At 46.7% G+C, this 11490-nt stretch overlaps 1 protein-coding gene across 1 annotated transcript in view; it reads right to left on the bottom strand.

Annotated features, from left to right (window-relative positions):
• Nucleotides 1-2792: 2792 nt before the first annotated feature.
• Mertk (MER proto-oncogene, tyrosine kinase) overlaps nt 2793-11490 on the bottom strand; it is a 109342-nt gene continuing 100644 nt past the window's right edge. The window contains exons 18-19 of the mRNA XM_042276206.2: nt 11296-11432; nt 2793-4874 (exon numbers count right to left, since the gene is read on the bottom strand). Of these exons, the coding sequence (XP_042132140.2) occupies nt 4367-4874; nt 11296-11432 (645 nt within the window). The 3' untranslated portion in view covers nt 2793-4366. The remainder of the gene's footprint in view (nt 4875-11295; nt 11433-11490) is intronic.

Here is an 11490-nt window from a genome sequence, read left to right as displayed (position 1 = left end):
ATTTTTATTTTATATGTATTTTTTTTGTCTGCATGTATGTATGCATACTATGTGCTTGCCTGGTCTCCACTCTCCATAAAAGTGTCTGATTCATTGGAACTGGAGTTACAGACAGTTATGAGCTGCCACATGGGTGCTGGGAACCAAACCCAAGTCTTATGCAAGAGCAGCCAGTGTTCTTGACTGCTCAGCCACCTTGCCAACACCCTAGCATAATTATCTTTTTTGTTTGTTTGTTTTTTGTTTTTCGAGACAGGGTTTTTCTGTGTAATTTTGGTGCCTGTCCTGGAACTCACTCTGTAGACCAGGCTGGCCTTGAACTCACAGAGATCCACCTGCCTCTGCCTCCCAAGTGCTGGGATCAAAGGCATGTGCCAGCACCACCCAGCTGCATAGTTATCTTTATAGGCTATGATGGTCTGTTTTTCCTTTCACTAATAAAATGTGAGGCTGACATTTGATAAGGATGTAGATTCATCTAAGCTCCTCAGAACCTTTGCACAGAGACAAGGGAGCCACCCTGGAGATGGGGATCCTAGCCTGGCAGCTGGAGCCAGGACTCAGCTATGAAAGACCCTAAACCCTGTGTACTCTGATCCCTGAAGGCCGCTGCAGCCTGGGTGAGCTCACTCTCAAGTTTGAAGCAAACAGTTCTGATGATGCCAAGGGCCCTGGATCTGCACAGTGTTTCCATGGATGGCATCAGTTTACTGCCCTTGGCCAGTCAGTCTCTCCCAGGATGTCTACCCACCTGTCTGCTCCATGAAATTAGATAAGTGCCATCCCTGGCACACAGTGAATGGAATCTGTATATATTAAATAAAATGTCTAGAGGCTTTGGAGTAGAACCCTGCTATGATTTGGATGGGTGTTCCCCAGGGGTTCCCTGTAGTTTTTTTTTTTTTAACTTTGGGGGCCTGCCACCCAGCTCCCAAATACACGGAGACTTATTCTTACTTATGGATGTCTGGCCTTAGCTTGGCTTGTTTCTAAGCTAAGAAACTTAAATTATCCTGTTTCTCTTTAACTACATTTTGCCTCTGGGCTTTTTACCTTGCTTTATTCTAAATACTTTTCTTTCCTTCTTACTCTGTGGCTGACCGGGTGGTTGGGTGGCTGGCCCCTGGCAGCCTCCTCTCATTCTCCTTTTCTTTGTCCTCCCTAGCTATTGGCCATTCAGCTCTTTATTAGACCAATCAGGTGTTTTAGACAGGCACAGTAACACAGCTTCACAGACTTAAACAAATGCAACATAAAAGAATGCAACACATCTTATTCTAAACAAATATTCCACCGCATAAATGAATGTAACACATCTTAAACTAATATTTCACAACAGTTCCCATGGAGGTGGGATCTTGTGGAAGACCTTCAGTGTTTGGAAGAGTATTCTTCCAACCTTGGCCTCTCTGCTTCCTGGCTAATGGTGTGCACATAAGCATGTGTTTCTTCAACCTTTACCATCTGCCATCCTTACCAAAGGCCAAGCCAAGGAGCTGCCCTATCTAGGATTGTAATCTCCAAATTGTATGCTAAATAAACCTTATATTTTCTTGTTTTTTTTTTTTGTAAGTTAATTGCCTCTAGTACAGAAGTTCTTAACCTTCCAAATGCTTTGATGACCCTTGAATACAGTTCCCTCATGTTGTGGTGACCTCCAGCCATAAAACTACTATGGTTGCTACTTCATAACTGTAATTTTGCTACTGTTATGAATCATAATGTAAATATCTGATATGCAGACGGTCTTAGGTAACCCCTGTGAAAGTGTTGACCCCCCATGGGTCACGACCCACAGGTAGAGATCCAGTGCTCTAGTGTTTGTTGTAAGATGAAACTTACTGGTACAACCCCCTAAACCAAGTGCTCATTCAAATGTCCTGAAATCTGGCTCTCACAGTCTCTAGACATGGGCCGTAAGCAGGTTATTCAGTCTTTCCAAGCCTTGGTTTCCTGGCCTAGACATGGTGATGACGTCACTGGTACCCACGGTAGATGGACACACAGTAAAGGGAACGGACATACATACACAGGGCTGGAAACAAGGCAGGTGCTCAACAGGTGATAGCCGAGCAGGGGATGAGAAGGCAGAACTCTATAGCCTCAGTCCTGGCCCTGCGCTGCCCACCTCCTGGGCGGGCCACCTCCCCAACAGCAGCATGACTCAGCCTGTCCGACCTGCCAGCTTATTTGACATCTCAGTATATATAATCTTGAATCCTTTATTATTTTTCTCTTTTATGAACTCTTTAAAATTACATTTATTTATTTACTAATTTATTGTGTGTGTGTGTGTGTGTGTGTGTGTGTGTGTGTGTGTGTGTGTGTGAATGTGGAGGTCAGAAGACATCTCTGTTGGTTTTCTTTCCACCAGGTCAGTCCTGGGAATCAAATCCAGGACATCAGCCTTGGTAGCAAGTACCTTTACCAGCTGAGCATTTTTTTTTTTTTTCGAGACAGGGTTTCTCTGTCTAGCTTTGGAGCCTGTCCTGGAACTCACTCTGTAGCCCAGGCTGCCCAGGCTGGCCTCGAACTCACAGAGATCCGCCTCCCTCTGCCTCCCGAGTGCTGGGATTAAAGGCGTGCGCCACCACTGCCCGGCCCAGCTGAGCCTTTTTGCCAGCCATTCATCTATAGACTCTGAGATGGTTTTTCCATTTCCCTCAAAAGCAATCCTAAGAACGGGCAGAGGAACCGTGGTGAGGGACAGCCATTAAGGGACTCCTTTGCAAAGGTATCAAGGCTGCTTGTGACTGTTGTCTTTCCAAGTCTGAAGCATGCTGAACACATCCTTCCTTATTTGTATTTTATTAGGAAGTCAGATCAGACGATCAGTTGTAAAACATCGAACATGAAATAAATCATTCTTATCAGACACACGATTCATGGAGGCATACCAGGCTTCTCATGAAGGTCAAAAACGAAGTCAAAATCTGGCATTTCATTTTACAAACACTTTTACATTTAATACTGTGGAAAAGAAAACGACTTTTAAAAAAAGCAACAATGATTCTGTACAAACGTTAACACTGAGAAATATATTTTAAGATCTGCAAGGTCAGTGAAATAAGTCATCTTTTATTAAAATATAATATCCTTGTCTCTTTCCACCATATGCATATATGTTCTCTCTTTAAATAAATATATTATGTATTTTATGTATATTTTTTCTTGTGTGTACATGTTCATATATGTGCTGGTGTGTGTGTGTGTGTGTGTGTGTGTGTGTGTGTGTGTGTCTGTGTGTGTCTGTCTGTCTGTGTGTGTGTATGGAGGTCAAAGGGCAGCATCAAGTATCACTCCTCAGGTGCTGTCCACCGTTTTTCTTTGAGACAGGATCTCCCTTGGCCTGGACCTCACCTAGGCTGGCTGCCCTGTGAGCATCAGAAATCCACCTGTCTCCTCCACTTCCCCAGCACTGGGATGACAAGCTTGTGCCACCACATGGAACTTTTTTGTTCCATAGGCTCTGGGGATTAAACTGACATCCTAGTGCTTACAAGCCAAGGACTTTCCAATCCAGCTATTTCCCCTAGCCTCTGTATCTTTATTTTGTACTGTTTGGGGGTCTTGGGATGGAACGCAGGGCAGTCCACAGATGAAACACATACTCAGCGGCTGAGCCACATTCCCAGCCTTGCTGTTTGTTTACTTATTTTTAAATTTACTTTGATTGATGTGTGACTGTATGTGAGTATGCCTGATGTGTCCAGGTGCCCTCAGAGGCCAGAAGAGAGTATCAGACCTGGAGTTACAGGTGGTTGTGAGCCCCCTGATTTAGTTGCTGGCAACTCAACTTAGGTCCCATGCAAGAACAGCAGACACTCTTAACCCATGAGCCATCTCTCCAGACCCTGGTTATGTATTTATAGTGAAAACTTGACAGCGTTCACCTGGTGCTGTCAGGCCACAAACTTTACAAGTAAAGTAAGTAAGGAAAACAAATGCCAGAGCATCAGGTATAACCAGTGTGTGGTCTTTGGAGTGAGAATGGCTCATATGTTTGAGTGCTTCGTCTCCAGCGGGTGGAACTGTTTGGGAAGGATTGGGAGGTGTGGCCTTATTGAAAGAGGTGTGTCACTGGGAGCAGGCTTTGAGGTTTCAAAATAGTGGTACCATTTCCCAGAGTATTCTCTGTCTCTTGCTTGGCATTCAAGGTGTAAGCTCTCAGCTGTTTCCGCCACCCCACCTTCCTTCTACGGTCACGGACTCTAACCCTCTGAAACTGTAAACCTAATTAAACACTTTCCTCTTATAGGTTGCCTTGCTTGTGGTGTTTCATCGCAGCAATAGTAAAGTAACTAAGACAACCAGATCCCACGAAGCAGTATCTGCTTGATCCTCTCATGCCTTCCCTCAGCTGGCCTCACATTGGGACTTCAGAGTCTTCTGAGGAGTCATCTGCAAACAAAAGTTCATCTGGGCTCCCCAAGGGTAGCGTACTGCAGTGAGACCAGGGGATCCCATTTTTGGTGTGTTTGTCCTCTGGTAAGACATCGTCCTTTCCAGGTGTGACTGTAGCAAAAGGAGTGGAGGCCACATCCTCCCATTCTTCATTGCCCCCATTCAAGATGTATCTTTCCTCGTGAAGGTTGTTCTCATGAACTTCTGCCGTGACCACGCTGATGGCAGCGCTGGGGGAGCAAGAGGCAATGATGGAGTCAGGGTCAATGTTCATGTCTAGCCCAGTGAGCGGGGGCCCGTCGGCCAGGCCCTCACAGCTCTCTAGCAACTGGGTGTTGATGTAGATGATGGATTCTTTGTCCTGTGCATCAGGCAGACTCTCAGAGAGCTTCTCCAGCTGCAGCCTCAACACTGAGAAGGTGGGTCGGTCCAAGGGATCGGCGCTCCAGCACGAGTACATGATGTCATACCTGGTGATGACAGACACGTGAGTGTTAACCTGGCACAGACCCAGATCCCTCAGTGCCACCACCCCTTCCTCCTCACCTAGTCTTCAATTTCATTCTGTTTTTAATCAGCATTTGTTCCACCTATTTATGGAAATGAATGGGTTTTGGTGTGTGTGGGGGAAAATGGCTATTCAACTTTTTAAATGTTTCGTGTGTGTGTGTGTGTGTGTGTGTGTGTGTGTGTGTGTGTGTGTTATATGTACTTGTGCATGTGTATATAGAGGCTGGGGAGAGCATCTGGTGCATTGCTCAGTTCCTCTCTACTTTATTCCTTTGAGACAGGGTCTCTCACTGAACCAGGGGCTTGTTGTTTGGGCTAGACTGGCTAACCAGTGAGCCCCAGGAATCCATATGTCTCTGCCACTCAGCTACACCAAGCTTTTTACATAGGTGCTGTGGATTGAATTCAGGTTGTCACACTTGCTCAGCAAGTACTTTTCCCTACTAAGCCATCTCCTCAGCCTTGTCAAAAAAAAAAAAATCCTGTTTCTAAAAATAGAAGATGCATCTGACAATTATATCAACTTTTGCAAATAAAAGGATGTAACATCTTTTTTCTCATACAGGCTTTGCAATCAAACTACTCTGTAAATAAAGTTTTATTAGAACACAGCTATGTCTAATTATGTGCTATTGTATGTGACTGCTTTTGCTACAATTGTAGCATTGAGTTGGTGCTACCAAGGGCCCTCAAAGCCAAAATTATTTCCTATTTGGTACTTTACTGTGGTGATTTAAATGAGAATGGCCCCCATAGGCTCATCTATTTGAATGCTTAGTCTGCAGTTGGTGGAACTGTTTGGGAAGGACTAAGGAGGTGTTGCCTTGATAGAGAAAGTATCACTGGGGGTAGGCATTGAAACTCAAAGCCCAAACAGCAGTCTCTCTCTCTCTCTCTCTCTCTCTCTCTCTCTCTCTCTCTCTCTCTCTCCCTCATGCTTATGGATGGTCATGGACTTATCTCTGAAACTGTAAGCAAGTCCCCAATTAAATGCTTTCTTTTATAAGTTGCCTTTGTCCTTGTGTCTCTTCACAGCAATAGAAAGGTAGCTAGGACATTTACCAAACAAGTTTGTTAATCTCTGTCTATACCATTAACCTGAGGTGTGACCAAAACTGCTGATTTAGTTGGACCAGTGAACTAAGTAAGAAGACCCAGAGCTTGAGTGGCGCATGACAGGTAACTGAGTGGTACAGAGTGTGTGTGTCACTCCCTTCTGATCTTCCCGACAGCTCTGCCACCGCACTTTGTAAATTACAGCACCTGCTCTGGACTCATGGGTAGCAGGAGGAAGCAGAGGAATCAGGCTTGGGTTGGGCAAAGCCCATCACACAAGTGTTCCTCAAGACCTTTCTGCTGAGCTCTACCAGGGATGCTCCTCTCTTCCGGGCAACATCATCCCCAAATGTCTAGTGTCATTAAGGATTACAGTCGAGGGACACGGGGAGGAAATGACAACTGGGAATTACCGGGCTGCGAAAGAGCCACGCCAGCATTTCATTTTGATCCTTCCCTGCTTTAGGAAACTGATATTAATGTCACCGGATAAGAAAACTGAGCTGAGGGGCCTGAGAGATGGCTCAGTGGTTAAGAGCACTGGCTGCTCTTCCAGAGAACCTGAGTTCAACTCCTAGCACCCACATGCTGGCTCACAGCCATCTCTAACTGTAGTCCCCTGGGATCTGATGCCCTCTTTTGAAGACATAAAATACATACATAAATAAATCTTTAAAAAAAAAAGAAAAGAAAACTGAGCTGAATCTAAATTATCTAGTTCATGCTGATTACTGGCTTCTCAGGAGCAGAAACGTGCAATTTCCATTTTTACGTTTACATATAATCTATAGATCCATGGGTCAATCCTAGTTAGTGTTAGTCCTCACACAGCACACAGATCTCATCCATGCAGACATGATCGTGTCCTTTTATCGGTCTATTTCAGCCTTCAAAGGGTGGGACCTCAACCCAGAACTCCACCCTGACACCCGCCCCTCAGTCCTGTTCCATCCTCGCCTCAGGAGTTTCTCTAACTCACTCTCAGGAGCTGGTCCCTTAGATCGGGCAAACAAGCTCTGCGCCTGTTCTTGAGGTTTTTGCAGCGCCGGTCAATTTGCACGACTCCAGTTTTACACAGAGTCTTACTTGTTTGCTCAGAAAGGCTTTGAGAAATTCAGTCCTTAGGGACATAACATCCTTTTCATTACTGTGCCATGTTGTTTAATTCTCTTTCATTTACCCCACCTCTTAGAAGAAAGAGTGAAGTGACCTCTCTTCATAGAGAATAGTAGCAGTACTATCTTGAAATGTATTTTCCTTTCATGTCTAATACTTTATGAGAATATAAATATAATTTTGTGATATATGTCACAAATATGTATGTATGTATTTATTACAAATATTTTATATATGAGATACATGAGATAGGGCCTTACTAAATAGCCAGGGCTGGCCTCAAACTTTTGACCTTCCTGCACAGGCATACTTCACCATGCTCATCTTAAATATAACTTTGAAAGATATGATAAGGGGCTAGGAAACCACAGGAAGATGCTGTCCAGAAGCAATCCATGGCCAGATTGTATATATTATAATTGTAGTTGTCTGTCTGTGGCACTTAGGGTGTTACCATACTAGGTAACATCCATGCATACTAGGCAGGTTCTCTACCACAGAGGCACCCCAGCTTCTGATTATAACATTGGAGAATCTCTTTGGTTGCTGTCTAAGCAGTGAAGGAGGAGCCTTGGGGAAGGGAGATGAAGGTTCTGCACTGTATTTATGTCATGACATCATCATGATGGGAATGAAATCCTGGGTTTCAGTGATATCAGTGCCAGCAAGGAGAGAGGAAGAAGATGGGAATGTTTGTTTAAAGTTTTATTTATTCTTACTTTATATGTATAATATGTGGGTGTTTTGCCTGAACAAATGTCTGTGTACCTTGTGCATTGCCCACAGAAACCAGAAAAGGGTGTCAGATCCCCTGAAACTGGAGTTACAGACTGTTGTTAACTGCCCTGTAGGTGCTGGGAATTGAACCCAGGTCTCCTGGAAGAATAATCAGAGTTCTTAATTGCTGAGATAGCTCTCCAAACCTGTGTTGTTTCCTTCCTTCCTTCCTTCCTTCCTTCCTTCCTTCCTTCCTTCCTTCCTTCCTTCCTTCCTTCCTTCCTTCCTCCTTCCCTCCCCCCCCCCCCCCTCCCTCCCTCCCTCCCTCCCTCCCTCCCTCCCTCCCTCCCTCCCTCCCTCCTCTCTCTCTCTCTCTCTCTCTCTCTCTCTCTCTCTCTCTCTCTCTCTCTCTCTCTCTCCTTCAGACAGGCTCTTGTAATGTAGTCCTGGCTATCTTGAAACTTACAATATAGACCAGGCTGACCTCAAACTCACAGAGATCAGCCTGCCTCTGCTGGGATTAAAAGTGTGTGCTATCATGCCCAGTGAGGAGAGGAATTCTGAATTCTGAAGAATGACCACTGGCCAACAGGACCCCGTGGGGAATAAGAGGATAAAGGAAGGATTCTCACGTCATGGACCACTGCAGACCGCTGCTGGGGAAAGGTCTGAGGGTGCCAGGGAGGCCGTGAAGAGCTCAGCTAGAGAAATGTCCCACGGAAGTTGATTGAAGCATAACAGAAAGTGGCATCCTGGACAGCAGGCAGCAAGACTGACAGTCTGGTCACTCCATGACAGGAGAGGTGACCCTCTGAGGGGCAGGATTAGAGAGTAGGGGCCAAGGGGCTCTGTGACGGAGCTCTGTCTGTCTGTCCCTCCCCACTTCTCCTTCCGTCTCTGTATCTTTCTCTCGCTTCCTTATCTCGTTGTTTTACAGTACTGGAGACTGAACGGAAGACCTTGTGCGTGCTAGGCAAGCTCCCTTACCACTGCTCTACCTTCCCCAGTCCACACGGCTACATTTCAGTTAGCTCAAAGCAGCCAAAGAGTAGCGGCACACAGGAGGACATTCATCCCAACCATGGTTGGACTCAGAGAAACTCGGAATATTCATTTTGTGTTTTCTTTCTTAAAAAAGAATGTTCCGGAAAAGGAAGCACAGAGGCCTCTTTGGGAGAGGCTGTTGCTTGCTGGCATACACATAGGGCTCAGGAATAAAGCCTGCTTCACCAGCCTGCTGACCACATCACATCTGCAAGGCCAGGGCACGCAGCCACCAGGAACATGGGGACTGCGGCTTGTCTACAGCCACCTGGGTCCCCAGCCACAGGAGGGCAGCTGACTCGGCCACCTAAAAGTGTTCTCAGAGGACACCAGCTCAGCAGTCTCTTGTGTTAGTCTGAAGTGAAAGATAAAAACCACAGCGTGACCCAGCTTGGACCTCACTCAGACCCAGACTGGCCATTGCTAAATGTCAGCTTCTGCTGGGGCAGGGGGATAGCTAAGAAAGAAACCACAACAAAACTTCCTGGGCAGTGTGGCTACACAGAAAGGCTTCCTCATTTCCAGAGGCCAACATTTCATTAACACAGCCCTTTAAAAAACTACCGTGAAACCCTAGAACTAATCGAATCAGGACTTTAAGATGTTTTCAAGAGACTTACAGCCTTCGTTTCTGTTTAGTATTAGACAGCTTCCACCACAAAGCAGGCTGTGGCTGGGAACCGAACAATCTTGCTTGTGTTTGGCTTAGCGTTTAAACCACAGATGGACCTAGGATGTTGTGTACAAAGCAACCTGGCCCCGGGTGCCGAATGAGGCTGCAGAGACAGAGCTTGGGATGGGCCCGTGGGTCTTGCATATACTCACTGGCACCAGCATCCCACATGCTGCTCCACGACAGAGCTAGCGCAGGCCTATGTTTTTGTAATGTTCTTACTAAATATGATGAGACCATCCCAAGCCCATGGTCCTTAGAGGAGCCTCACCATCGAGAAAGTGTATGTCACCACTGCAGGGCACTGTCTTGAAAAGTTCAGTAAAGTGCTTGGGGAGATCGAACTGATGAGTCTGGGAAGGTGGCTCAGTGGATAAAGCACTTGCCTCACAGGCAGAAGGACCAGAATTTGGATCCTCAGCACCCGTGTAGAAGCCAGGTAGTTAGAGTGGCTGGCCTTTATTCCCAGCCATCAGAATGTGGAGGGTAGGGATGCTTGGGGGCAAGCTATCTAACTAGACAAGTCAAATCCATGGGCTCCAGGTTCAGCAAGAGACTCTGCCTCAGAAAATAAATGTGGAGATCAACTAAGGAGGACACTTGCCACCAATCTCCAGTCTCCACATATACTTACACATATGACACACACATGTGCGCCCCACACGTGCAAATACACCATGATGCTTAGTATTATCAACCTGACAGATTCTGTAATCATCTGGGAGATGAGCCTATGAGCATGGTTGTGAGAGATGATATTGACCACCTTACTCAACATGGCATGATCGTCTTAACTGTGGGCAGAACCATTCCCTAGGCAGGTGATCCTGGGCTGTATGAGAAAGGGGCCCGAGGGGCAGCAAGCATTCCTTACTCTCTGGTCTTCCCTACTGTGGGTGTGATGTGACCAGCTGTGCCAAGCTCCTGTTGCCTTGACCCCCTGCCACGATGGACACCTTGAACTGTGAGCTGAAACAACCCCCTCCCCGCTTCAATTGCTTTTGTCCAGAACCACAGTTCTCTGAAGAGACATACACTCTGTTGCGGATGATAGGAGGAGGTACAGAGAGGTTTAGCCAGCTGCTATGGCCACACATGTGTACAACCCCAAGACCTGGGTCTCTTTCCGTGGGGCGTGGCATTGAAGACTTTGTGGTAGGCGTTGGGGGAGTTCACACCTGGCCAAGCACAGGTCTCCAGGGAACATTTTAAACACGCAGGTTCCAGCCCCGCTTTGTGCCAGCAGCACCACACCCTCTAGGCATAGGGATAAGCCACTGCATTGTGAGAATGCTTCCCGAGCGATTCTGAGAGGCAGTTTGCTCTCAAAGGCATTAACTAGCCCAGGTTCCTAAGTGTGACCAGTACGCTTGAAATGCTGTAGAGGAAAAGGATTACTGGGTTCAAAGTAAGCGATGAAGGATCCTAGTACCTCATATACTATAAAGCAAGCCTATTTATTGGTAGCATCTACTTCCCAGTGGGCCTTACATTGTTGTTCGGAAACACATTACTGGTACCTTGTCTTGACTGTGCCCATGGGTGGAGACCTTTTGGATAAGTGAGCCGCAGTGGGCTCCCGGGAGCTGCCCCCCCCCCACATCAGGAAGGACTGCTGGCCGGAGGCTTCTGTGAGGGGCACTCTCTCTGCACAGGCTCTCCTGGCGAACAGCAGGCCCTGCTTGCACTGGCCCATGCCTGTGTTTCCCAGGTCACTGCACAACCAGGTCGCCACCCCATGCAGAAAGCCCAGTGGCACAGGGATGCTCACTTACAGTTCATCCAGGCAGTCCTCGGGCTGCTTCAGCCTGTGGCCGTGGAGAAGGTAATCGTACATCTCATGGTTCTGGACTCCGGGATAGGGGGTCATTCCCCGCGTCGCTATTTCCCACATGGTCACGCCGAAAGCCCACTGAGAACAAAGCCACGAGAAGTTAGGACAAAAAGTCTTTCCACAGAGGCTGAATGGA

Source organism: Peromyscus maniculatus, chromosome 4 (assembly GCF_049852395.1).
Source record: "Peromyscus maniculatus bairdii isolate BWxNUB_F1_BW_parent chromosome 4, HU_Pman_BW_mat_3.1, whole genome shotgun sequence".
Lineage (NCBI taxonomy): Eukaryota > Metazoa > Chordata > Mammalia > Rodentia > Cricetidae > Peromyscus > Peromyscus maniculatus.
The sequence above is the reverse complement of the archived record's forward strand: the minus strand, read 5'-3'. Positions and strand labels throughout refer to the sequence as shown.